This window comes from Pyrenophora tritici-repentis, chromosome 3 (assembly GCF_003171515.1).
Source record: "Pyrenophora tritici-repentis strain M4 chromosome 3, whole genome shotgun sequence".
NCBI classification, from domain to species: domain Eukaryota; kingdom Fungi; phylum Ascomycota; class Dothideomycetes; order Pleosporales; family Pleosporaceae; genus Pyrenophora; species Pyrenophora tritici-repentis.
Genome location: NC_089392.1, coordinates 3298695 through 3325290, shown reverse-complemented (window position 1 = coordinate 3325290; position 26596 = coordinate 3298695). Strand labels below are relative to the sequence as shown.

Genomic DNA, 26596 nt, shown 5'->3' with positions numbered 1-26596 from the left:
TTCAATCAGGTAATAATATACGTCCGACGATACCTTCCAAGCAGCAACATTTAAGTTAATTGCACACTGAACTTAGTACCAGTTCCCACCCTCTTCGTTGGCCGTGACACTCTCTGGATTCATACTCACGATGCGCTGACCGGGGATTGTATCAGTGAAGGCACTCTCAAACACACCGCTCACAGCCCTCCTCCCAATCTCGGCAAAACTATCAAATTCATCGTTATCCCCTGTGATAGCACTCCACTGCGCGTCGTCCGGGCTACGTGCAGGGCCCAGGTCGCTCCAGCGCGTCACAATGAGAGCTTGCTTGAAGCGTTCAGGAACATGGCTGCGAACAGACCTGTCTTCGACGAGTTTCAGCTCGAACAGGTATTCGGTGGGGCACTTGGGACAGCGGCGCATGGGGCGGCACACGGAGCAGAGAGGAACGAGGCCATTTGCCTTTCTGCCGAGATTGCGCTCACGAAATTTGTCGATGGCAGTGGTTTCAGATTCGTGGGCGTGCGGAATGTGCGAGAGTGCACACTTAGGAATGGAAGTCAGTAGACCATGTTTCCAATGGGAGCACACGCTGAAGTAGGGTGTGTAGTCGGCGCGACTGAAGAGCAACAGTCGCTTTGCAGCATCAGTCATTCCACCTTCTACGTAATGTTGCGAGCGGACTCGCATTAGGACGTTGCCCTTTTCAGTGATGTGGTAGGTTGATTCATGAGTCCAGGTAGAGTACGCGTCTTTCCAACGACGCGCGAGAGATTGGTGCGGGATGCCATATTCAGGCCCGTGAGCCCAGTGACGATGGGCTAGCTGGATGAAAGCGAATGGCAATGTGCGGCCATCACTAATTCGAATGCGTGGTGGTGGAACGTGGATGTTTGTTCGATTGGGACATTCGAAAAGTGGATTGAGGACGTTCTGGGGTTTGAGGGATTCAAAACCGGGCTGAATACGTAGGTGCCATTGTGCACAGGGGAAGCAGAATAGGTGACGCGGCATTTTAGGGTCCATGGCCAGCAGGAAGTCCAACCGATGAGGCCTGTGCCTCGGGTCTAGTAGTAGCTTGTAGGGATGTCTACCGAGCCGAGCATACATGGTCCTACAAGTTGAAGATAAATTGGCTACATCCAATGGTGATAGAAAGTCAGCAATATGTAGCCACATCTCAGGAGATACATTAGCGAGTGTCGCTGTTCCGTCGGGGCGCGAAGGATCATAGAGTATAGATTCGTCATCTTGTTCCTCTTCAATCGTATCCACGCCATCGACGTACGTGAAGGCGTGCATCATTTCGGTAAGGTCTTTTCTTTCTCCAGTATCCTTGTCAAGAATGTCATCGGGTCTTGCAGATGCCGAGGGCGCTCGATGTGCCTTGCTAAGTTTCGAACGCTGTGCTTTGCCTGGTGCATATGGTAAAGTCTTCTCATTCTGCAATTGCGGTATTGATGCCGATCTTGGGCTGTGCGGCTGATACAACGGCGCAGCATACTGCGGTTGTCCCTCTGAGTTGCGGCGGTAGTCGGCTACTTGCAACCCCGGTTGAAGATACGCGTTGTTTGTGTCCGCAAGAGCATCCACTGCAGCATATGGATAGTCGCGCAATGCATGTGGCGCAAGCCCGGCAACATCTTCGTGAATTGGTAGACCAAATCCATTTTCCGCGAGGTCTCTTCTTTCGTTTGTAAAGCTGCCAGAGTCCTGGCGGTTGACGCTCCCCACGTTTGTGGTGGAATTAAACTCTCCTAGGATGTCGCTTCGTGATCCTTTCTTGGAAAGCTTCTTCCGGGTGCCCGGCTCTTTTGGCTCTTTGCCTGATCGCATGCCGAACATGGCCCGAAAGCCACTTTTCTTGTTCTCGCGCTGTGCCATCTTAGGGATTGCTGGTGATATCGCCACCCGTGGTAGATTGTTTCCGAGCCCAGACGTCAAGGAGAGTTGCCCCAATGCGAAAGATGGGGTGGGCGGGTCTGCGCGCCTCGTCTTGATAGTATTCACGAGAGATGGGTGTTTGTCAGACGAAGATTCAAATTACCGCAACGTGGATGATGATCGTCATAGCGCGATGTCTGTAGCGCAATAGCGGCTCGTCTCGGCAGGGGATCCGTCTTCATCCGGTGCTCGATTTGTCTTTCAGTAGGCCCAACATGTGCTTATCATGTCATCATGGGTAACAATGTGAGTGCGACGAATGATATACTTGTCTGGTGTTGTTACTAAGTCGCGTGGCTGGCAGTTACGCGTTGGGATGACAGACCGCGCGGGAGGCATTGACCATGTGACGTGACTTGCGCTAGTTAAGCACCTGCAGATCTTCTGCCAGCCATCATCTTGTCAACCTTTCCAAATTCTTTGCCCGCGGCGATGGCATCTTTGACAGCAACCAACCTAATGTTGTCCCTTGATCTTGCTGCTGCAAGTTGTCGGAGTCAGTACCTCTCCAGCAAAATTCCACAACCATTGTACCGCGTGATGCTCTCCATCGAAGGAATCATTGATCGATGAGACGAACGTATAGCACAAGACCGCAACTTTTTCTGGGTCGCGATGAATCTAAACGAGCTAGTGCGGTCCTGGCCGAGCTGCAATCCCAATCCGCCAAAAGGCTGTCCACTAGAACTGACGCTGAGCGACGTTCTGTGCCAACATTCGTTCTAACTTGCTCTGCGGAAACCCCCATCTTTACAGCTAAAATCACATTAGAACCGTTGCCTGCCGCTCAATTATATCAATGATTCAAGGCAATTAGTCTAGCGTACCGAATGCTTAAACTGCGAAGGCATTATGATTGAAGATTTATTTAGCGGATGTTCCTGCTTCTTGATGGTCTGGATTTTATGTCACTTGGGTCGGCTAGCTCTTAGAACCACGTTGTACGTGTGTATTTCCCCCAGAAACGGGATTTAAGCAATGAGCGCAGTACCTATCCTGCGTGGACACTTCCGTGAGAGCTATTTTTCCAGGCTCATCATCTCCTCGTTCCGCCCCCATCCAACCACGTATGCCCCAAGCGTGGCGTCGTGCTAGTTCCCCATGTAAGATGTCTGGATAAACCGACGTAAGACCATGGAAACACTAGTCACTGACTATGGGCTGTGATAAAGCCTACAGAGCCTTTTCTTCTTCTTCTGCTCCTTCTCCTACTGGTTTGCTTGAAGAAGTTCCGATGGCAACCACATATGATCTACCCAGGATCCTACAAAGGCCTTCGATATCACACGAGTCCGTGGTAGTTCGCTCAGTAGGACTATACCTCAGCTCATCTAGCAGCGATGTCAGCCGACTGCACTGACTAGTCTCGGCCATCCCGTCTAGAGCAGGTCCAACGGAGAAAACGAACTCGATAAGTGTTTGCAGATTCTTGTTGGAAAAGAGGTGCTCTGAATGAACCATTGCCTGAAACATGTCGAGAGTAGCGGTCTGGGTTGAGCGCGGGGCATCTATCCTCATCGCTTGGGATGCGTGTTGGATCATGCAGCTGATACTTGGGTGTTTCCAATCCGACATGGTAGCAAAAAGCGGCAAGTTTACTTCAACCTTTGGCCTTATTACCATCTTTTGCACTGATTCCACCCTTGAAACCCATTCTGGTGTAGATGAAACAGAATCATGCTCGCGATATAGATTCGATCTGTCGAGGCAGATAAAAAGCCCTTCGATCTGGAAGTGTTGCAGCTCAGTCCGCTCATAGTCCGCCTTCTTGAGAGCTTTCAGCATAGAATTCACCCGCTCGGAATTGCCGTTCCTCTCGGTACCGTCGAGGATAGGGACCATCGCGTATGCAAATAGAGCGAAAATGTCGAAGTTATCTGCGAAGAACAAGTAGACCGACTGGGACATCCTCTCAAGCAACCCATGAGCCAAGAGTCCCGCTGCGCTAGCATATTGCCCATAGAGAGAGCATCTGTCTAGGAGATTCCTGGTCAGCTTCAGGATGGCAATCGGCTTGGTACCCCAGTCTGGGCGATTAACGAAATCTCCAGATATATCCAAGATGTATTTGATGACGATGCGCTCTCCAAGCAGTGTGTCGCCGAACGAAACGTCAAGTTCGAGATCTGAGTCGATGCTGTCGAGCAGTGCACTTTTAACAATCATTAGCTGTTTTTCTATCTCCGGGAAATGCATCGAATCTTACCAGTAGAACTTGGCGGCAGCTGTCGCAGCCCAGGTTGACTGCATCTCGATCCTGTCCTGCACAACTTCAACAAGGCGGTGCAACTTGACCAAATCCCTTCCAGCCATCGATAGTAGAAGCTTCACCAGATCTTTTGCCGTGTTGTCTGAGGTCTCACTGCCTATGGAGTCCGCCACATCATTCACCAATGCGGCCCATTCGAATTGATCTTGGTATACGTCTTCTGTCAAACGGACCGTCACGTCGTCGGACACGGTATGCGCCGCCATGTCTGAAAAGACCTTGCGGTGGCTGTGATGTGGAGATGATAGCAAATCGAACGTTTAATGTTGCGTCGAAGCACAGTACGGCGAGGTGGACAACCAACCGCCCAAAGTCTTGGCATTACGCTTAGATACGGTAACGATGTAGAAGCAAAACTCCATAACGAGTATGTCTACTTGCATTTCTCGTTGGTGCTCGCGCATTGAAATAGTTATTTTACAAGATATACACAAAATAGACCTGAATAGCCAAGTGGCAGTCCAAAGATATGGAAGTGATGCACTCATACGCTTAGTCTTCTACTGACATCCTCTCTAAGGTATAGAGTTTTGAAGAGGCCAAATGTCCCTCGCGCCATCAATTGTTCCTTCGCTTATCACCGGGTTGGACTGGCACTCACTTGTCACTCCATCTACTAGACTGTCACTTGGCCACATCCTCCTCTTCCATCTGCCAACCTTTCTTTCTCAGTTGTAACAAACCATAGACAGCCAGCCACTGCGTTGTCCCCAGACTCTTAGATAGATCCATCAGCTTCTCTACCCTCATCGCCAGTTCATCTCCGTACCCAAGGCCATCCAAAAAAGGTCCCGCGCACATGAAGAAGCCGACAAAGATGTCGAAATTCTCGTTCTTTGTAAGCGAGTCTGATCCAAGCATGCGATCGAGGATGTCAAGAGTGATGTTGGGTGTCGTACTAGTCATGTTACCGACAGTGCATGTCTGCCCCAGGAAAGCAACAAGACCACGACTCCAGTTTGACGTCGGGATGGTTTGGTGGAACTGGGTCTGGCAAGCGCGCATCATCTGGTCCTGTACGAGGAGCGATCCGGTTACAGCTATCGTCTGTATGTCCGGATGGGAGATTTTGGGGTCGATCGATGCAGCGAGCAGCTCGTAGACGCTTACTGCAGTACCGGATGCCCAGACAGCGTCTTCGCAGATGCGAGCTTGAATCGTCTCGACAACGTGCTGGAGACGTTTATAGTCGTTATTTGTCTGTGAGGCAATGATCCTGATAGCGCTCATGGCTGTCGCATCGTTCGGGTCCATATTTGGAGGCAAGGCCTTGATGATATTGTCAACGCAGTTCTTGAACACTTCAAAGAGGAGATCTGTTGCTTTGGCTTCGGGCATTGTAGTTGAAGAGACAAGTGGAGGTTTTTGTGTTAGTTTAGTTGCAGCAAGAGTTGAGAAACTTTGAATTGAGAAGCTTTGAGTTGATTGCATAGCCCGGAAGCAGATCCGGACTAGCGGGGGAAGGCAACTGGGAAGTGGGTTGATAGAGCGACAGGGTTGGTTGCCCAGGCAGATGGCCAAGAGTTCCTTTGATTTCGTTGCCTAATTCGCGTTTTTGCGGATCATATAACCGCTGGAAGAGGGTAACACATATGACAAAGCCGATTACATGCGCCCTGCAACTGGATGCGATGGTCGAGCTTGTACTAGAACAGCGATAGGGCACAAGGTCAACTAGAGCTACACCCTTTTACTCTTTTCATTCTTCTGTTCGTCTGGCTGTGCAGCGATGCATGTCTCGTGAAAATTATGATACCTACATGCAATACTTCCATAGACCGGTTGTGAGTCACAAGCAGCATCTCGTTCATCAGTACCTCCTCCACCGTAACCGTCGCTTCTCAAATCTCCCAGTCATTCTCTCTTGCATGTACGAGGCCCAATACCGTAAGCTTTGTCATCGTGGACTACTCAGAGACCCCATCTTGGAGCGACTGCAGGACCACGTCCAGTTCTGGACCCCACTGCTCCGACATATCGATATTTGGTCCAACTGTGTAGATGAAGTGGATGAGCAAGTCGAAGTTTGTTTCCACAAAAAGATGTTCCGATGTTATCATCTTCGCCATAATATCGATCTTGGTGGCGGGATCAAGCCTGAGAGCCGGCGTGTCTGTACTGCCTAGCTGAGTGAGTAGGTGTATGCGTGTAGTATTCCAGGCTCGACCTTCCATGTCTTTTACAAAGTCGCCGTGGTAGGAAGCGAACAATGTGTCGGCATGTTGGTGTCAGGACGGGGCATGCCTCCTTGTTCGGGTTGTTGATGTTCGGTGAAGTGATATCGCAGAGGCGTGCGAGTAACTTGATAGCGGTCGTGCACCAAGCAGAGTCTAGCATAGCCTTGGAGTAGATGACTTCGACGACAATGCGATGCTTGAGGTCGTTGGTGTTGATTTCTTCCGTGATCTCGCCCATGATAGTCTTGGTAGTGTCGTCGGAAGCATCGGTGGGTACGCAAGCTATCTTAGCGATAACAACCTGCCTGAACGCCTCGACAAAGCTGCCAAGAGTGTTATGTTCAGCGTCCATCTTGGACTCGCGCAGTTGTAGAGGGCCGATGGGTGTTGCAGATGTGGAGTATTCGGAGATTGGGAGGCTGCAGATGAGGGGAAAGCTTCTGCACGGACTACAAATGGAGACCACAGGTTGGCCGTGAGAGAAAGATTGACGCACGGACCGTATACGACAAACGCACCTCAACGCCGCAACAGATCTTCTAACTCCAGTATACAAGCATCTCATCTAGATAATACAACATAATTGTACAATTAGCTTTTGGATCTCCAGGTAGAGTTCCTGGCAATCATGTAGTCCTTGCTTTGTATGGATTTCCAAATTCCCCAAAATCCACCTAGTGGCCATATTCCTCTTAGTCGCAAACCCATATCCTTTTCTGCCATCTTCGTATACTTCTCCACATCAACATGCACCTTGTCATAAACTTCAGGAAGCATCTCCGCATTGTACTTCTTCCTTAGTCCCTGGTGCCAGTTGCGATCAAACTGCGCCCAGAAGTCATCTTTGCTGTAGTATGTTTGTGCATAGAGCCACTTCATGCCTCCCATCTCTCCCAGTGTTTTCTCGAGCGCGCGATTCTTCTGTAGATATGCGACGGGATCTTTAGGGCCGAAGCCCCAGAGACCGATATTGAGCATTTGAGAGGCTGTCAAGGAGCCCTTGGTATGTGGATGCATGGTAGGTTGCGGACTTTGCTTCAACGGGCACAACCAGAGCGGCCAAATGTTGAAAGTTTTGTCAGTGTAGTCGATAAACTTCTCCGCGTTGGGGTAAGGCAGTGCCATGTCTTGTACAATGTAGCGTGTTGCTATTCCAGAAGCGTGTAGAGCGCGATAAAGCATCCGTGTGTGAAGAAAGTCGTCTAAGAACCATCTTGTGAACTTGTTGAAAGGGAAGCTCATGTAGCTGAATGCCGAACGGCCGACCCAGAAGCCACCGCGGTCATAACGGAACATATACTCAGCGAGTGGGATGTACTCAACGACGGGCTCGGTCGAAGAGCGTGTAGCCGCTTCGACATGTAGGTAAAACCATGGATCCCAGGGGTTGCTGAACGTTTGCGGCTTGATGCCCGGTGGTATTTCGTTTGTCATCTCGCCTGTCACAATAGCCCCATGCTCTTTGCTGAATAGAACCCCATCCACGTAATCATTCTTATGTCCCCTCTCGCCCTCTGTTTGGTCCTTGACTTCTTTGACAGCTTGCGCCACGCTTCGAGTTGGATAGTACGTGGTCTTGACGTACTTCTTCGCCTCAATAAGCTTCAAATCAACGAGTGTCGTAACACCTAGGGTGCCGACTGCGCCAGCAGCACCCTGAAACAAGTCCTGGTTCTCCTTCTCACTAGCTCTGACAATCTTGCCATCTGCCATGACCATCTCAACTTCGTTTATTGTGCGGTCAAAGAAGCCGAATTTGAAGCTACTACTTTCTCCTGCCGTCCCTGCATAGCCTCCGCCTACTGTAATGCCAGGAAACTCCATTACGACCGGCGGCACAAGGCCATGTGGCAGCGTTGCTTCGACAAGCCGATCCATGGGAACGTTTGGTTCAACGAGTGCCGACTTAGTATGCGTGTCGACACTGATGACATTCCGAAGAGCACTGATATCAACGACATGCTTCTTTAAATTTGGACGCGTACTGTTTGTTGAGCCATGAGATATCCGGAAGGGCTCCTTGCGCGCGAAGTAATCCTTGACTTTGGACGCGACTTGCGCAACGACGCGCTGATGACGGTCCATGCTGGGAAATGAGATGGTCTACGGATGTGAATGTCAACGTCACTCATACATGATGACTATAGCCTCCAAACCACATTTGGAGCCGCGTAGTCGATATTCGATGTCGGTGAAGAGTAAGTTTTCTCCGATGCGCTAAACTGCATTTGTAGAGCTTGGGCCCATCTCCTTTCTCAAGACGCTGTCGCTTCCTATGAACAATCAGACTTCAACAGCGCGCTTTGATCTCTTGTTTTTTACAATTCTAGTACACCCGTGTCATCATACTTTCTTACTTCTGGGCTCTCAGTCTTGGACGTGAACTAAACAATGCTCAAGTAGCACTGCAAAACATGCTCCATCGTGATCTAAACTGGTATCAACAGAGGTACATCGGCATTCAAGAGTCTGTAGATCAGCAATTGATATCTTAATTTACCGTAAAGAAGTCCGCCTAACAACATGGCCGTAAGAGAAAGATGTCACGATGCCTCCGTGGTGTTGAGCACTCTACCGATACCCCACTAACCCCACTACTAGCCTTATCGCTGCGCATATACCTTCCCTGTCTGGCAGCAACCCCGCCAACATCTAGCGCATCTCATGATGGAAGAAATGCAGCGGAGATGGCCGCTAGGGGCGCGTCGATTGCCTTAATATCACAGCCTTTAATTTGCGTCCTTGCTCGGTAAAACTTGATTTGTTTTTCCTTGAGTCCATTGAAGACATAAACAAGAAGCAAGTGCCATGGCGAACATCACTGTAGGCTCCGCGGTTTCACAGGATGACCTGGAAATTCCAGTATGTATCTGTTTGCTGCCAAATATCGGCGCTCTTATGCTGAACGTATCATAGCTCATCGACTTCGATGCTTTCCTTTCCGGCGACCCCAACGCAAAGAAGCAGACTGCCGATGCTGTACTCAAAGGCTTCCAAAATGCCGGTTTCGTCTACCTCAAAAATCACGGAATTCCCCCTTCGACTGTATCGACCGTCTTCTCCCACTCCGCCAAATTCTTCGCACGACCGAAAGAGCAGAAAGACGCGTTGGCATGGTACTCGGCCGCTGCCAACCGTGGCTATACCGCACAAGGGCGCGAGAAGCTCGTGGTATTGGAAGAGACAGGCACCGAGGCAGAGATGCGCGCATTGGTACCAGACCTGAAGGAGAGCATGGAGATTGGGCGTGATGACCAGCCTGAGATGCCGAACATGTGGCCGAGTGGTGACGAGGCGGCCAAAGAGTTCAAGGAGCAGATGGTGGAGTTTTTCGAAACATGCAAGAATCTACATATGCAAATCATGCGGGCTATAGCATTGGGTATGGGCATTGAAGAGATGTGGTTCGATGGCTTCACCGATGCGGGTGACAACACACTAAGACTTCTGCATTATCCCGGCGTCTCCAAAAGCATCTTCAAAAGAAACGATGGACAGCAGCAGGTTCGGGCAGGCGAACATAGCGACTACGGTATATTGATATGAAGGACTGTGGAACCGGTTGCTAACATACTTGCAGGCTCTATCACTCTACTCTTCCAAGATGCACGTGGTGGTCTCCAAGTCCGCTCACCGAAGGGCACATTCGTCGACGCAACACCTATTGAAGGCACTATCGTGATCAACGCTGGAGATCTGTTGGCACGCTGGTCGAACGACACTATCAAGTCAACGAAACACCGCGTTATGGAACCTCCCCCCAAACCAGAAGACGCAGACAAGGACGAATACCCACCCCGTTATTCAATCGCTTACTTCTGCAACCCAAATGCTGATCGCAAAATTGAGGCTATTCCGGGAACGTTTGAGAATGGAAGGAAATATGACGATGTCATGAGTGGGGACTACTTGATTCAACGTCTTACAGCAACATATTGAGTATGGAGAGAATAAAGAATTGAATGCGCGGTGTTCGAAGAAAATTGCCATGTGATTACTGAGATGTTTTTGTAGACGCTCTCGATAGCGTCATCGGTTCCTTATTCCATACATGCAGAACAGCGCGGAAAAGTTATTTGATAGTAATATACACACAACAGAAGCGTGTTTGTCTGTCTAGTATATTTAGCTGCACTGCACCGTCTTAATTGTTTCAACCCAAGCCTCTCAGTTGGATATTGTCTCAGCCATATCGTAGAAATAGGCCCTATGCGCAAGCCCGAAAGATTGCACGCGAGTACTGTCAATTTGTTACGGTTTGGGGTCTCTCCTGCTCTGCTCCTGCAGTCGCAACTTACCTTTGTAATGGAACGATGCCTATCTGGGACTAGCACTGTTTACGGTCACCCACCTACATATACAGTTTGTAGACTCAGACAATACCACCTCAGTTCAATCCTTTAATTCTTCCAGCACCCACTATTCCCCACACAATTGCTTTGCTCTCACTTTTTTCTACTACATCCCTGTCCGAGGGCAATTGCTGGCCTATGAGGAGCCGGTTTTGCCTAATCAGGGTCTGCTTGCAGCCTTGCAGACAGGGTGGGGTGGTGAGTCACATGACGTCCGCTGACTCATCCCACTAGCGCCTTCCCACAGTCTATATAACCCCGCCTCACCCCGTCCCTTCTTCCAATTCTCAGAAAACAGTTCTCGCCATCCCTTTTCGTAAGGAGGCTTAGTTCCGACATTAGAACCTCATAACGATAAGAGTGGATGACCAAAGCGCACCAGGGCTGCACACTACGCTTCGTTGAGCGGCGATGATGCATGTCTTATGCTGCCTTATTCCCCGAGCGGGTGAAGGGCGGACTGGAGCGCGCATTCAGGCCAATCGTTCGCGGGTTGGGCTTGCCGGAGATCCTCACAGGTCTTTAGTCCCGTGGTATTTAGCCATGGCGCGGCAAAGCGTGGTACGGTTCTACATGTTTGCAACGACCGGTTCGCCGGCGTTCGCTTACAGCTCACAATACTTTTTGAAAAATACACTCAGCTTCGGGTTCGAATTATCTTTTCATTGATTCTTTGACTCTTGTGTCAAGGATTGAGGAAGAAGATGGAGATACACCGACACTAGAGAAACGATCTTCTAGTTATTTGCCTGATATAAGTTGACGGATCATTGTCTCGTCAAGTTTTGCAGCTTCGTTACATCACGGTGACAGCTGTGCACAAGTAAGTACTCTAGCTCTCGGGCTGCCAGCCATGTTCCTCGTGTGTACAATCGAGATTATTTTCACTACAGAGAGTATATCGTGATTACGGTGTCTTGCTTCTTTTACTTGACTCCCTATTCAATCTCTCAATGGATGAGTGCACCTCCTGGTCACTTACTTCGGTGTTCACCAGCCTAGCTAGCCAACGTCTACCCTCGCCTCCTCGCTCGCTTCTTTGTGCGTTTGTTCTCGTCCTTCTCCTTGCGCACATGACCTGCATGCACTATATTACCGTAGTGCTTGGCATCCTCCTCGTGTGCCCTATTGCAGAGTTTGTTGCGGCAGATACCGGTCTTGAAGTTGGCACACATGGCACGCTTGCAGTCATGCATGGCCTAGGACGATTTCAACTCAGCAGTGACTACATGTATGAGAGGATTCAAAGCATACCTTTGCGCAGTTACGACAGGGCGTTCCGCGGTCGCAAGGAAGATTGCGCATACAACAGTAGATGCAGACGACTGGGTGCTTTCGCGGCTTCGGAACACTGCGTTGACAATCAGCATGCAAAAGTTTAGAGAGGGTATTGAGGGTTTTGATCACATACAGCTTCTTCTCAGCGTCTTTTAGGTGCTTCACTTTGTCACCCATGAGACCGACGGTCTGCTCAAGCAAAGCATCGTACTGCTCCTTAACCTTCGCGACCCTCTCCTCTAACATCCTGTTTTGGTTCATCAATTTACCGGCTCTCTTGAAGACATCCTCATTTTTTTCCATAGGAGGCTGCGGGCTCCTTCTTAGAGGCTGCGAGCGCCTTCTCAGAGGCTGCGAGCTCTATCTCAGAGGCTGCAAGCTCTATCTTAGAGGCTGTGAGCTCGGCGTTCAGGCGGTCGATGGCCTCGTTCGTCTATCGAGTGTCAGTGAACGGTTTCGTAGCCACAAATCGACGTGTTACCTACTCTATCGGCCGACATATCTGCGGTGATGAGGTTGCAAGCCATACTCGTTGCAAGTAGTCGAAAGCCGAGTTGTCTTATCGTGGGGAAGTGTTATCGTGGGCTAGTTGGCTCGCTTTCACTAGGCACCGATTCCGCAGCTCGTTCTCTGGAACCTTCGAAACTGACGTAGCAGAAAAGAGTCATACAAACTCTCTGAGCTGATTGGATTAGAGGCTGTCAAAGTTGGCGGGCAAATTTCTAGGCTCCATCTTGGAACCATACCGACACAGACACCAGACACATTTCCAGCTATACACCACACTATCGTCCCCATGGACGCCATGGAATATTCCAACGACGTGCACGGCACGAACCAAGACTACGAAATGTCCCGACAGCTCATCCTCATCGATCTCATCCAACTCATGCTTGACCACCCGTCGAGACATCTGCATGACCTCATGCGACATAATTTCCCCGTCTTTAGTACCGAGCAACTTCAGCATCCTGTTTTCTATGATGTCATCATGGCCGCTGTACACGACCTTGACGTGCAGCAAGCGGAATTGATCGCTGAAAGTAGGACTGCACACGTCTACGAGAAGCGACTAGAGGAGATAAACAAGGCAAATGCAGACAAGATGGCAGCAAAGCAACAGGAGCTAGTCGTGGAGAAGAAAAGCGCCGTCGATCTCAAGTTGGAGTCAGCCGCAGACAAGAACCACATTGCGGAGCTCACACAGAGGCTCGCCGAGATGGAAACAAAGCTGCTAGAAGCCTCTGGTCCAAAGATGTCCTTCTCTATCCGCACCAAGGATGATCAAGAGGTAGATGAAGACTTCGAGTTGCCCGCTGCAGAGAACGTTGCGTCGCGCAAAGGCAAGCACCGCAATCACGTACAGAAGAACAACACCGGGTAAGTACCATGTTGGTGTACGAGAGAGCATAGCTGACACATTGAAGTCTTGAGGAAGATCACTAGCGAGTTCAGGCCGCCTATAACCGTCATGCTATCCGGTATTTGGGGTTTCGAAGGACAACGTCATGACTTCAAGGATGGCAGTGGACCACTCTGTTGGGAACTCGGAGCGGAGGTGTGATGTAATTGGGTGAAGCTAGCATTATTCACTTCGACGGGTGGCCTGCTGAGTTGGAGGTTGTAACTCATAAGTCTTCGGTAAAAATACATATACAATGTAGGACTCAATCCGATCCCATTCAGTATATTCAAGATCAACTTCGGATTGTGATACACCCAACTTATCGTCGGCCTGTACCCAATGCCCTTATAGCTTCTATGATTAGCCAAGTCGCAAGGGTCTATACCTGAGCAGAGTTTGTATTGGGGATGAAGGGCTTGGCGTTCTAGGTTTCACTAAAGATGGTATAAATGACCCAGTCATAGCCAACCCTGTACGTCTGAGAACAAGCACAGGTGATGTGGCACTGGGTGTTTCTATAGAGGTGCAGTCTGTATCTGGAAACGGTGAAGTCAATTTTTACGCGTTCTATGATGTTATTCGATTGTATCTTTGGTCTAAGATAGCTGATGGTAAGATTTTCCGGATATAAGCTAAGCTCGAGAATAGTGTACCTCTACGATACTATTCTATACTAAATGACAGAGGTGAGTGAGAAGTAGGTACTAAATAAGCGTTCCAAGATCATTTCCAGAACTCTTGCCACTAGCACACTAGCTCTCGTCTCCTCAATATCCAACCATCCTTCCACATCTATTAACACCCAACAAATAGATTCATTGTTTACAATGCGTAACTATCGGCGTTGAATAGCTTGTTCGCAGCTGGGAGGCGTCTGGCTGCATCGGTGCCATACGCAAAGTCTGAGGTAGTCGGGCTGTATATAGTTGGTACATGAGTCAATTCGTGTATCAAGCTGCCGGTCAGACATTCAGATGTTTTTCCACACTGGTAATTAGTATATTGCTGGGTAAAGTATAACGGACAGGACACAATTATGGCTTCCCCGTTTGGGCCTTTGATAGTGTCTCGATACGTGTACGCGATTGTTCTCCTTTCTTTACTGCATTTATCGGCACCAGTGGGATCCTTGCAGTACATGGTGCCACAAAAGATACCGAGAGGGGTGCAATGTTCCGAGATAGCTGTAAGTCGCGCTTGAACCTCTTTCCAGTCTTTTTGGGCAAAGTATTTGGTGTAAATATACGGCCTGCCATTGTGCGCACGGTCTGCAGCATATTTTGTGCGTTCTTTGCAATCAGTCAATGCCGACTTCAGTTTGTCCTATTGATGTCCCTCGCAGGACTCATTGATGTCAACTCGCTTCTTGAGCTTCGTGTCCGCGTGATGGTTGAAGACGATTTTCGCTTCGGTCGGGTTGATATCGACAGAGAGAGTATTACTGGTGTATGAAAATGCGTCCCCTTCGATAAGCCGTGTTGAATTGAGCGCTGCGTAACGGAACTACCCAGTTGCGACGATGTTATGGAGTGAGGTCTTCGAGTGGTGGACCCAATAACCTTCGGCCACATCTATCACAGCCTCTCTCGTCTGTCCTGGAAAGAGAGGAAAGAAGCTTTCCTGATCGAGGTCGCTGGCAAGATATGTTACGCTCATGATGCCGCTAAATCCGACCTTGGTGTTCTCATTTATGACGATCAATTGGTTGGAGAGCGAATCGGATAGGATAGTGTTGGGTTTGAGAAGGTTGTATCCCGTGTTCTGGTTGTTGTTGGTTACGGCAACCTTGATTTCGAATTGCCGACAGACGATAGCGCAACATGGATGGGAGAAGTAGTTGCAGTTGTACTGGCTGCTAGAGCAAACATGAGTGAGAAGTGGCTTCTCATTATAATAGTAGAGAAAAGGTTGTACTGTCAGCGATTGATTGATGCTGATAATCTTGGGCCTTGAAAACCTTGCGAAGTTACGATAAACCGGCAGGGCAAAACAAGGAAGTCAGGCAAGACCTGACTAATCAGACTGTGTGAAGTTGTTTTTGCCTGAGTGTGGAATCAAAACAGCGGCTACACGTTTACAATTATATGCTCAGCTTATAGCCAACACGCCGAGAGCTCTGCTAAGCCCTTGTAAAATTCCCTCGTCTATGCTTCTATGCTAAAATCTTATAAAGGTTTTGAAAGAGGCGCCGATAACTAACATATAAGCACTGTATACGCTCGGCGAGTTGGTTCTCTATATTAGGACGGGAGTTGCATGGCACGATGTGCCATATGGGATCAAGTTCCTTGTGATTACAATTGAGGTAAGATGCGGCTGTAATCATTACGAGTCTCGGCACGGAAGTAGATCGACAGCGGTGACAGTGCTTCCGATCTTCACGGATTATTCTCCGGGATAAATCTGACTACACCGGAAGATCAATCACCTGATCTGACACAAGCTCTATTAGGTTTGTTCAATCTTACGTTGGTACTCTCTTTCTTTCCCAACAACGTAGAAACGACACTCTGTATAAAGAAAGGCAGCAAGATACTGGCAAGAAGATTCGTTACAATCTTAGCGAGTCGCAGAATATAAAAGAGTACAGAATTGATTGAGAAGCTCTCGACACAACAAAGAGCAGGTAACGGCGTGTGAGAAATAAGCCTTGGCAAGATGTCCAGAATTTGTTTGAACATGGCACGTGCGATATCGTCTCGAAAGGTGTACCATGATGAGGTATGCGGAATAAGATACCGGGCAGGTTCAACCAAAAGGAACCCGGCAAGGTCCATGTTCTAGGTAATGACGCAACAATACAGAGATACGTAAGAAGAGGATACTGTTACGTATGGCTTTAGTAAAGCAGTTTTTCTTACGAGTGTATGGACGTTGTAATACCACGACGTTCGCTTGCGCAAACTGCAGCCGCTACATATCAAAAGATGGGGCACCAAGAAAGAGCGAACCTTGTAACGGGCCGCCCTCTCTATATTAACCAGCTATTCAAATACGGACTAGCTCTTGAAGCAATTGTATATGTTGGTTTTACCGTGTGGTGGCAACACGCCCTCAGACTATTGCCTACCTGGGTACACGAAATTGCGTCGTCTCCAGCTAATCAAACACAAGACATCAGCAATCCATCATCCATTCACCAAACACCTTTTGTGTTCACGCTTATCAATCAATGTACAACTCAATATCGCGACTATACCTAGGTAAACTTTACAGCTTGCGCGCTCAAAACCACAAGCGTCATCTCCAGCAACTCACACAAAAGCCCCCATTCCATTTCTCCTGCTCCTGTAGCACACATACCCCACCAGCACCAAAACAACAAATCCCACATACACCTTATTACGCAGTTCTTTTCGAGTGCGAGAAAAACTTTTAACCACAGAAACCAGGAACGAAGAACCCACATCACACGATTTATACCCATTTTGCACTCTCCCCACACCCACACCCAGTGCAGTACCTCCTTCTTTAATTCCCTATACATATCGTTGTTGTAGGATTTTTTTCAGAATAGTAGATAATCATGGCATGTTTTGCGTTTTACTTTTAGAAAGGAAGAAAAGGGAGGCGGGAAAAACATTGAACAAATATACTATGTGTCGGATCGTGAGTATCGGTAGAGACGTCGGCTGCTGGACACTTCGGCCCGACTTCGGCCCACCTTGCGCAGAGCTTAGGTATACCTTCGTAGCAGCTGTGTTCGTAATAAATCACCATCACCGAACAGAATGCATTCCTAGTTATCGTTATTTCCTTTCAGCACTAGTGCTATAGACCTTCCAACACTATGGCTTTTTGTTTGCGGATATTTTGCGTGGTGTAAGAGAGAGAAGGGAAGGAGGAGAGGTTTTATACGCTCGCATACCGAATCAAGAAAAGAGGCAAGTAAGGTCGAAAACACGTCGCTCACTCCGCCACATGGAGGCTCACTACCGTATTTTCGCCACCGGAGAAACCAGCCACGCACATACCACGACTACGCGAATGTTTTGGAAAAGAGCAGGCAGAAGCACCGTAGCGTATGTCGAGAAGATTTTTGGCACCTTAGGCCTGCACATGAACTCAAAGTCTTCAAGATTTTAGGTAGGGGGAGAACAGACATAAGGCATAAGCCCGTTGGTTTTAGAAAGGAGAGAGAGCGGGAGAATAGATTGCACTGTTTGTGGTTATTTTTAGTGTAAAAGCGGATTTTCAGTAGATGGGGGTATGCAAGAGAAGAAGAAAAGAGAAGAGAGGAGGAGAAAGAGGTAGGTTTTATATCCCTGGCCTACGCTAGACGAGCTGAGCAAAGTAAGATAAAAGAAGAGAGGTAGAGTTTATTCGGTCATGTAAAGTTTGAATGGAGGTTTGAAAAAGCGGTGGGGAAGGAGAAGGCCACGCATGCGTTGAGTGCTATTGTTTTTTAGAGAGAGGAAAAGAGAAAGAGCGGGAGCAGGATATGAGCGTAATAGAGGAGTTTGGAAGACAGCAACCCATGACGAGGTTCAAAGTGAACTTTGAGAACAAGAGTCCAAACATCTTTGTCTTAGCAATGCGATTTCAATTTAATTTTTAATTCTGTTGGAAGGCCTTGTACGATCGTACGGTGAATAACAGTAGCTAAGGTAATCTTGTGTATTGGTATTCTGGTGTATTGTTGAGAATATTCCGGTCACCTGTCACGAGGACGCTAAGTCACATGACCCACACCGCTCTATATTAGCCGAGCTTTGTATAGTTAGCAATTGACACACTTACATGCCATGACTGAGAGAGTCATTCTTTCTCAACAGGTTATGAGCCCGGCTTACGCGCTTGCGTGTGCATTGTGAGTGTCCGGAGTGTCGTTTCTTCGATATGGGCAGCAAGCTGGTATATGCGTGTCTACGCCAGAACAACCCAGGAGGTCGTCGCCTTCTATATTCTAAGACACTGGGTCGTCGCCCTGGCTGCCGCGAAGGGTATTAAGTCCTGAAGACACTGGGCCGTCGCCCTGGCTACCGCGAAGGGTATTAAGTCCGAAGAAAAATGGACTATCGTCCGGAGAAGCTGGGAGCGTCTCGAAGATACCTTGGGCGAGTTATACCCAATTCCGACGCGCGAGTCGAAGAGAGCAATGGTTGCTCTATCCCTTTTCAACCAACCTTTTGACAACGATTCGAATACCTACCTACCGACGGTAACCATCGATTCTTCCGAAAACAACTCGAATTGCCTGCCTATCGATAGTAACCTTTCGAGACCTTCTTTTTAAACTAGTAGCTACAGTTCGACAGCTACTTTCAATTCCTTAAACTCGAAAACCTACCGTTTGACGGTGCTCGAAGTTTTTTTACTCTCTCGAACGCTACCCACCTACCCCCACCCGATTTCTCGATCGATTTTTATCTTCTTTCCAAAGGATTTCGTTAAATAAACGCAAAGAAGCAAAGGCTTATATAACGATGGGGAGAATAAGGGTGTTAGGGTCTGGAGCCCTGAATAGGACACAGACAAGGAGGCAGGAGCGGAGGAACGGAGCGGGGACAACAAGAGAGGAGAGCGTACATAGCTAGAGTACTGGGAGTACTAAGCTAGGGGAGCGCTAGGATAGAGGAGAGCGTACACAGCTAGAGTACTGGGAGTACCAAGCTGGGGGAGCGCTGGGACAGAGGAGAGCGTACACAGCTAGAGTACTGGGAGTACCAAGCTGAGGGAGCGCTGACTCTCACGTAGGAGTCGAGGGAGAGTCGGTATGTTGGTGATATCGATTCTACCTTGATTTTCAAAACGCGAAAATTCTCTCGACCTTCTTTCTCGACCTTCTTTCTCGACCTTCTTTCTCGACCTTCTTTCTCGACTTCTTTCTCGACCTTCTCTCTCGACCTTCTTTCTCGACCTTCTTTCCTCAACTCTTCACTCGGCCGATACCTCACTTTACTTGAGGGACTCGCAACGTAACGGCCACTATAGGGTGACAGGGAGGTTTCATTCTTGTTGACAAGGCACTTCTGGGGAGTGTTGGAAAGTGCATGCAAGGCGTTCAGTGGAAGCATATAAAGGGAGAAGAAGCTTCGACTGCAAGACCTATACAAAGTAGTGGGTACAGCTGATCGGCTTATGGGGGAGTGTTGAGAATATTCCGGTCACCTGTCACGAGGACGCTAAGTCACATGACCCACACCGCTCTATATTAGCCGAGCTTTGTATAGTTAGCAATTGACACACTTACATGCCATGACTGAGAGAGTCATTCTTTCTCAACATGTATGATGATTCTACGAATGTGGGGGCTACGAAGGTATACATAGCGTTGGGTCCGAGTTGGGCCGAAGTAGGATCGAGGCGGTACATTGGGCCTTATTAGGCGACACACCGTGTGTATGCCGACACTGGCAATCTTTTCTTATTGTAACGACTGATGTAAGGAAAAACGGGTCTTCTAAAAAGGGCACAATGAGAGGGATTCCAAATAGGCATATGTGCCTACTCCGTAGGTCGCTGCACAGATCCCTCTACTCGGATTGACAGCTTGTTGCTTTCGATGAAACGTTCTAACGCGCGATTTGGTGTTGCTTTCGTGAATGCGTCCGCGGGGTTGTCCTCTCCGTTGATCCAGCGGATCTCAGTGATCTCGCGACGCTCGTATGACTGCCGAAGCGCCATGATGTCGATCATCAGTCGCTTCTCAGCAGTTGTTCCGAGTTTGACGAGGCATTCATACAAGGAGTATGAATCCGTACACACAATAAGTGGGATCGGTGGTAGACCTAGGCGTCCTGTAATTATCTTGAGGGTTGTTAGGATAGCGATAGCGATGTCGACACCGCTAACCATGCCGTACGTTTCTGAGGCAAGAACGCTCCGGGTAACGCGTTTGCATTTGGTCGAACTCCAATGGATTACGTTACCACGAATATCAAACGTGCTGTCTTGTCGACTCGACTCATTCGCAAGGATAAGTAGGTACCCTAGCTGTGAGCTAAGGTCTTGGTTGTTCGCGAAGGATCCGTCTGTGAACACTACCAGCTTTGCTGTAGCGAGGTCGAGAGGGACGTATCGCAGGCCTCGTTGTATGCTCTCAGATTGCCACTGCAGCCGGCGGTTAAGCTTCACGTATTCTGTGTCCTTAGGTTGTTGTATTTGCGCAGCCGCGGAAAGATCGAACGATGCTTCAGGTTGGCATATCGACGCAATGTACGCGCCACGCGCGCGCTGCTCCATGTACTTCTGTGCTCGGTTTGCTGCCTTCGGATCAATGATTTCGATCTTGGCACCTTGTCCCTTCTGCGTAAGTAGAATCGTGTCTCCGCGCAACGTTAGAGTACATCCGTTGAACTCGAGTGATACTTCTTTGGACAGTCTCTCCTTGGGCTTAGCTCGAAAATTGGCTTTCTGGAGCGCAGCGTCTTCTGCACCAGAGAATGCAGGCGTCCCAATCGCGAGAGTATCGTCTGTCTGCAGGCCCACTATTCCAAACGCTTCCCGTCTCCCGTTCGTGATCAGGAGGCACGGGTCATACGTTGATGTAGCCATGTCGAGCTCCTTGCAGTGGTGTCCTTGGTACGTAGCAAACCAGTGGACTCCTGCTTCCGCGATTCCATAGAGTGGCTTGATTACGCGAATAATTGTTCCCTTGGGATACTTTGTTATAAGCTCCTTTGGGAGGTGCGCTAAAACCGTGCGGAATAGCTCTGTTTGTGCCTGTGGGTACGCTTGCGTGATATCTCGTAGTTCCACAACCATGCCCTCATCGAGTAATGCAGGCGCTAGGGCTAGAATCAGGCGTTGGCTGGCTCGTTGGATGGTTGGCGACTGCGTCAGGATCTCGTGTTTGCCCTCGTCATTGTAACCTTGAACAACGAGGCGTGATTTCTCGTACGGGACCATGGTCTTGCCTTTGACTTCGCGGACCATGCGCGATTTGAAGATACGATACCCGCCGTGTAGAGTTGGATCAAACAGCTCAAAACTGAATACTCCACGGCCGACGAGGTCGTCGATCTCCTTCTGATCGGATGCTTCGAATGGAGCGCCCGGGACGTTAATCACGCCGTCATTGCGTAGCTTGACGGCCAGGGCGTAATCGTCCTCCTCCTTCTTCGACAGGTACTGCACCTTGGGCTTGTTCTTTGATCCAGGTGGGCGGCCCCGCTTGCGCGGCTGAGCCGCTTGGTTGGCTTCCGCCGGTGGTACCGGTAGTGGCGGTTCATCAGCAATCGCTTCGTCTGTGGTCGGAGATCCACCTGTGCCTTGATCTGCGCCGTCTATCGCTGTAGTCAGATCGCGATAGTACGGTTTTACGACAGTGGATCGGAACGTCGTTGGGCCGTTGATCATGTCTACAGTAACATCGTGGTCCTTCATATCGATGACTCTATACGGCCCTTGCCATCCATTCTTCTCGCGCCATACCATCACCTCACTCTGAAGAGGCAGTGACAGTACCCGTCTGTAGTAGGCCCATTCCTGGTACCAAGTGCGTTGCTCACCGCATGTTCCGCTGAGGCCTTCCGCAGCGCCCTCATCGCTTTCTGGATTGCCTCCGCGCGATGGGTTATCGAGGGAGATGGTGGTGAATCCATGGATATCCGGGGGTATGCACCGAAGACGAGCAGCGTGGGTACGAGCCCGTCTGGGCCTGCGGTGTCGTTGACGGCCTTGACTGCCATCTGCAACACTGCGGCGTCGCTGGTGCCAGTGTCAAGCTCTGTCCTCAGGATCTCGTACGCGCGTCTGAGCGGTGCGTGGTATCTTTCTACCTTGCCGATAGACCAATGGGCCTTGGTTGGCACTTGTTTACATGTGATTCCCATGATCTTCGCCTCTGATCTGAATTCGACTGACGCGAAGTTGGTGCCGGCGTCGTGGGTGACGATATCTGGCGGCCCTTGGTATGTATCAATCCAGAGCAGGCGGAGTGCTTCCCAGGTGTCTTTCGCGCTCATAGACGGTAGAAATCGCGCGCCGTTGAATGTTGTAGCCGAATCGATCACGTGAAGCACTGGTTTCCCACTCAGATACATCACATCTACGAGGATCTCGAAGTTGAATTCCCGATCATCTTTCAGCCTAAACTTGAATCGGCGCGGCGCTGGATCATGCGCTTGGCAGTGATGGCAGAACGTTTGGATCTCTCGGAGCAGCCGTTCATCCACGTCCTCGTGTCCTGCGCGTTTGAGCAATCGTATCAGCCGTTCGACGGCTGGATGCCCGAACCTCCGGTGTAAGCGTCGGAGCTCAGTCTCCGTAAGGAATACGCGCGCGCGCTCTGCCTTGCTTAGGTGGAACCACGGGTGTCCCCATTTGCGAATCACTGGAAAGGTAGCTTTTCCTTGTACCAGCTGGTCCGTAGTATTGTTGAAGTACACGTGGAGCCGGTCCATGTCTTTCAGACAGAGGAGAAACGGGGTGGGTGCGTTCAAGACCTCAAATTTGATCTTTCCAATCTGTGTCGATACATGTGCGGTTCCAATCGAAGTAGTGACGCTTCCTTTGCCAAATTGCACAGATGCGTTTCCAGCAGTAGACGTATCTAGAGTTACGGTGGGGTCCTCAGTTTGGAGCGCCCAGAACTGCTCCTTTCCGGCTGTCGATACATTTGAGGCACCAGTGTCAGGAAGAATGCCTTGGTACGTGATTCGCGAGTATCGATCCTCGATAAGGAACTGCGTTGCGGGCGTAATAGGCTCCTTGCACCTGTAGACGTCTTCTCCAGTCACGTGGTGCAAAAAGGCCTGATCTGTGAGGTACTTAACTGCCAATCTTTGGTCCTCATCATCTTCGTCTTGCTCCTCTAGGAAGAACTGGTCGACTTCTTCCCCCTCGTACGCGACGAGAAATGTGCTAAACTCCATTTGCTCTCCCGTAATCGCGCAGTGTGTGATGTACTGCGCTTTTGAGCGTTTTCTTTCTTCAAGCGTGTGGTTTGTGGACCAACAGCCTGTCTTGCCGCAGACGTAACATTTCTTGTCGATTTGTGTGTTGACTCCAGAGCGGTGCTGAAGCCCACCGCGTCCGCGGGTGAATCCGCTGCGTCCACCGCGAGGGTTGTAATTCCCTCGCAATCTTCCAGAGCTGTTGTTGTTGTACCGACGATCCAAGTAGTACTGGCTATCCGTATCCGCCTCAGTGAAGTTGACGGAGACGGTCATGGCGAGTGAGTTTTCGATTGACGATCGCAGATCTCCAAACAGAACCTCGCATTCTAGAGACGGCTTGTAGAGTGCCATCTCGAGCTCCTTCACGCCTCGGCATGCTGTGATTACAGTCGTTCGGAGCGCGTATTCTCCCATGTACTGCTGTCCAAGTGCTCTTTGACACAATTGGAGCTTGTCCAGCATGATGTCAAGGACCTCGTGGAGGTTCTTTTCGGGGTTCTCCCTGCGGACTTTGACAAACGATGTCGTCGTCCAGTCCGCGTAGTAATGGCCGTGGTTGACGTCTGTGTCGAAGTGGTTCTTGAGCTTTGTGTAGGCAGTCAAGAACGTATCCATCCGCTGATCGACGAAGTGGAGGTAATACTCCTCTGCGCGGCCGTCGAGAATCCGTGGAAAGACTGCATGGAACTGCCCTGGCTCGATGTCTGCGTGATAACAGATGCTGTAGAAGATTTTCAATTTATCGTCTAGGAGGTCGTACGGCTTTCCCGTATACTTTTTGTCTCGGTCCCACATTTTCACGAAGACATTGATCGTCTTAGGATCTAGTTTCTCATTGCTAAACTCGATTGGTGGAACTGCCTTGTACGGGTCTGTTTCACCAGAGGGCACAATTGGGGGAACGCTCGGTCCCTTCGGACGTTGCGGGTATGCTGGTGTATACTCGCGGAATCGGTCGAAGTTGTTGTAGGTGAGGGGAGGTTGCTGACTTTGGACGCGCTGATAGGCTGGCTGCGGTGCGGATTCAGTTGTCTCTACAGGCTGGCTTCGGATTGGTTGGTTTTGGGCTTTCTCAATCGTTTTTGCTAGCTGGTCCTGAATCTGTTGTTCTTCCTCAACGGTCTCCTGTCGTCCTTGCACACGGGCGTGGGTCTGGTCTTGATCGCGGGTTTGCCGACTGTCTACGTCTCGGCCTCTTGTCCTTACAGGCGTTTGGGTTCGGCTCTGGGCCTGGCTTGATAATCTCCTGTCTGTGGACTGTACTGATCCTTCACTGCGTTGTTGCCGTAGTGCCCGCTCTTGCAACATGTGCGCAGCTGATCGTGTGTCAAACACAGCCGACTGGAATACGTCCTGAGGCCATTCTAGGTACTCCTCCATGCGTAATAACCTAGCTAGAGACTCACTAGGTGCCATATTAATACGGCCAGTATACACTCCCTTAAAGCGGAGGATCCGCTTTAGTTCCTTTGTGTATATTGGCTGGGCACGTAGGAACATTGCCTCTGTCCATCCTTCAAAGTCCTGACGGAACTCCCAAAAGAGTTCTTCATCTGCTGTTGGTCGATCTGTATAGTCCGCAATCGCACGCGCAATGTACGTTGTTGCTGTAGTAATCCCTACCTCATCGTCTGGAGCTTCAACGTTGTCCTCCCAAATCTCTGGATCGATGTGATGCCATTCTCTTGGTTTTATGTTTGTGGTCCCTAGTAGCGCCTCTAGTGTGGGTACCACTCTTCTACTACTGCTCGCCATTCCTACTGCCGGTGTCCTGGCTACCGGTGCTCTTTCCGATGATGTTCTCTCTCCTGCTATTGTGTTCTTGTTGACGCTTGTTGCGCTAGCTGCGTTCGCTAGAGATGCGTCGGTGGTCGTGGGTTGTACACGGGTCAAATCTCAACCGGTCGGTTGGCGCGTGTATAGACGGCGTCTTGGAACGCTTCTGATACGGCTGTAACGGTCGGTCGCTAGCCACGAACGACGCCTGATATAGCTAACAGTGAGCTTAGCATAGATAACTCCGCCTTGCTGATATAGGCAATCTAGGGAACGCGCGGGTAAAGAATCTATCTCTTCTTAACCTAACTGTCTGTGACTGCCGTGCAATCACTGATCAGTGTTGGAAGGCCTTGTACGATCGTACGGTGAATAACAGTAGCTAAGGTAATCTTGTGTATTGGTATTCTGGTGTCTGATGATTCTACGAATGTGGGGGCTACGAAGGTATACATAGCGTTGGGTCCGAGTTGGGCCGAAGTAGGATCGAGGCGGTACATTGGGCCTTATTAGGCGACACACCGTGTGTATGCCGACAAATTCAAACAATAGAGCGAGGAGTAAAGAAGACACATGCATGTCGTAAACTGTATTCCAGCCGCGCAACCACTCATGTTGTCGGCCAAGTACATTTTTAAATATTTTCGTAGTTTTCCGCAAGTTTCGGCAGGAGAAGAGAGGAGGAATATAGGATTTTCAAAAGACGGTGGAAGAGCATGAACTCCTCGTACTAGAGTTTTAGGAACACACCAGAGCCATGAAGAATATGTGCGCCATATTTAACACAGCCTCACTTCCCCCAGCGCGGAAGAGTATAGAGTTTTTGTAAAAACAGAAAAGCCATAAGGCAGTAATGATATATTTTAAGAAAGACGGACAGCAAACCACCCAGTACCATACCATCGATTGGGGGGGGGGGAGGGTTTTTTAAGAAAAAGACAGAACACTCATTCCGGTCGATCTCCATATTTTAGAAAGACACCACAACACAAAACAACACACACACCCCATAGGTCGTACCTATCGGTGTTTTAGAAAAGACAGCACAAAACCACCATTCTACCGTGTAATGGTATTTTTGAGAAAGTCGGAAAAAGTCATGGAAACTAAGGGAAAAGTTTAAGAAGAAAGACAAGCACATGCACTGTTTGAAAAGGTGTTTTTGAATTTTTAGTTTTAGAATAGGAGTATGTGGATGAAAAAGAAGAAGAAGAGGGGGAGGAATAAAGAGGGGGGGGATTAATATACGCCGGTCGTCTGAACTGGAGCTGCTGCACTGCACCTGAGTCTACGGCCTACGGAGCTCACGTGACCACAAACAGCCTGCATCACTTCCGCAAGCAACAAACACCGCACAGCACAGCATAACACAACACAACATGACAAACCAGCGTAATCTTTTTTTGATCATTTTTCATTTTTAATTGTTTCTTTTTTTTCTGTTTTAACATATTACCCCACACATCGAAACAACATACACTGCAAAAAGCAAACATTCAAAACGCCCGGTTGCAAGTAAGAAAAAAAAAGATATTTGCTTTCAACTCAGAAGATGATATACCGAAGCTGAC

General features: G+C 49.3%; 11 protein-coding genes across 11 annotated transcripts; 2 read left to right on the top strand and 9 right to left on the bottom strand.

Annotated features, from left to right (window-relative positions):
• Positions 1-72: 72 nt before the first annotated feature.
• Positions 73-1866, bottom strand: PtrM4_086380 (uncharacterized protein; the record flags this gene model as incomplete). The annotated part of the gene is made up of 1 exon (XM_066106713.1): positions 73-1866. One exon carries the CDS (start codon positions 1864-1866, stop codon positions 73-75), a length of 1794 nt encoding a protein of 597 aa, XP_065963651.1.
• Positions 1867-3253: 1387 nt separating this feature from the next.
• Positions 3254-4401, bottom strand: PtrM4_086370 (uncharacterized protein; the record flags this gene model as incomplete). Its single annotated transcript, XM_066106712.1, has 3 exons — positions 3254-3257; positions 3335-4078; positions 4133-4401. 3 exons carry the CDS (start codon positions 4399-4401, stop codon positions 3254-3256), a joined length of 1017 nt encoding a protein of 338 aa, XP_065963650.1.
• Positions 4402-4819: 418 nt separating this feature from the next.
• PtrM4_086360 (uncharacterized protein) lies at positions 4820-5533 on the bottom strand (the record flags this gene model as incomplete). The annotated part of the gene is made up of 1 exon (XM_001940097.1): positions 4820-5533. One exon carries the CDS (start codon positions 5531-5533, stop codon positions 4820-4822), a length of 714 nt encoding a protein of 237 aa, XP_001940132.1.
• Positions 5534-6102: 569 nt separating this feature from the next.
• On the bottom strand, positions 6103-6724 carry PtrM4_086350 (uncharacterized protein; the record flags this gene model as incomplete). The annotated part of the gene is made up of 2 exons (XM_001940098.1): positions 6103-6317; positions 6379-6724. 2 exons carry the CDS (start codon positions 6722-6724, stop codon positions 6103-6105), a joined length of 561 nt encoding a protein of 186 aa, XP_001940133.1.
• A 239-nt stretch (positions 6725-6963) lies between these two features.
• On the bottom strand, positions 6964-8457 carry PtrM4_086340 (GlcD, FAD-FMN-containing dehydrogenase; the record flags this gene model as incomplete). Its single annotated transcript, XM_001940099.1, has 1 exon — positions 6964-8457. One exon carries the CDS (start codon positions 8455-8457, stop codon positions 6964-6966), a length of 1494 nt encoding a protein of 497 aa, XP_001940134.1.
• A 723-nt stretch (positions 8458-9180) lies between these two features.
• Positions 9181-10311, top strand: PtrM4_086330 (thymine dioxygenase; the record flags this gene model as incomplete). The annotated part of the gene is made up of 3 exons (XM_001940100.2): positions 9181-9234; positions 9289-9904; positions 9953-10311. 3 exons carry the CDS (start codon positions 9181-9183, stop codon positions 10309-10311), a joined length of 1029 nt encoding a protein of 342 aa, XP_001940135.1.
• A 1426-nt stretch (positions 10312-11737) lies between these two features.
• On the bottom strand, positions 11738-12248 carry PtrM4_086320 (uncharacterized protein; the record flags this gene model as incomplete). The annotated part of the gene is made up of 3 exons (XM_001940101.1): positions 11738-11923; positions 11979-12075; positions 12136-12248. 3 exons carry the CDS (start codon positions 12246-12248, stop codon positions 11738-11740), a joined length of 396 nt encoding a protein of 131 aa, XP_001940136.1.
• Positions 12249-12291: 43 nt separating this feature from the next.
• On the bottom strand, positions 12292-12502 carry PtrM4_086310 (uncharacterized protein; the record flags this gene model as incomplete). The annotated part of the gene is made up of 2 exons (XM_001940102.2): positions 12292-12435; positions 12488-12502. The coding sequence occupies 2 exons, from the start codon at positions 12500-12502 to the stop codon at positions 12292-12294; spliced, it is 159 nt and encodes a 52-aa protein (XP_001940137.2).
• A 296-nt stretch (positions 12503-12798) lies between these two features.
• On the top strand, positions 12799-13448 carry PtrM4_086300 (uncharacterized protein; the record flags this gene model as incomplete). The annotated part of the gene is made up of 2 exons (XM_001940103.1): positions 12799-13382; positions 13430-13448. 2 exons carry the CDS (start codon positions 12799-12801, stop codon positions 13446-13448), a joined length of 603 nt encoding a protein of 200 aa, XP_001940138.1.
• A 6406-nt stretch (positions 13449-19854) lies between these two features.
• Positions 19855-21735, bottom strand: PtrM4_086290 (uncharacterized protein; the record flags this gene model as incomplete). Its single annotated transcript, XM_066106711.1, has 1 exon — positions 19855-21735. One exon carries the CDS (start codon positions 21733-21735, stop codon positions 19855-19857), a length of 1881 nt encoding a protein of 626 aa, XP_065963649.1.
• Positions 21736-21785: 50 nt separating this feature from the next.
• Positions 21786-25004, bottom strand: PtrM4_086280 (uncharacterized protein; the record flags this gene model as incomplete). The annotated part of the gene is made up of 1 exon (XM_066106710.1): positions 21786-25004. One exon carries the CDS (start codon positions 25002-25004, stop codon positions 21786-21788), a length of 3219 nt encoding a protein of 1072 aa, XP_065963648.1.
• Positions 25005-26596: the final 1592 nt, after the last annotated feature.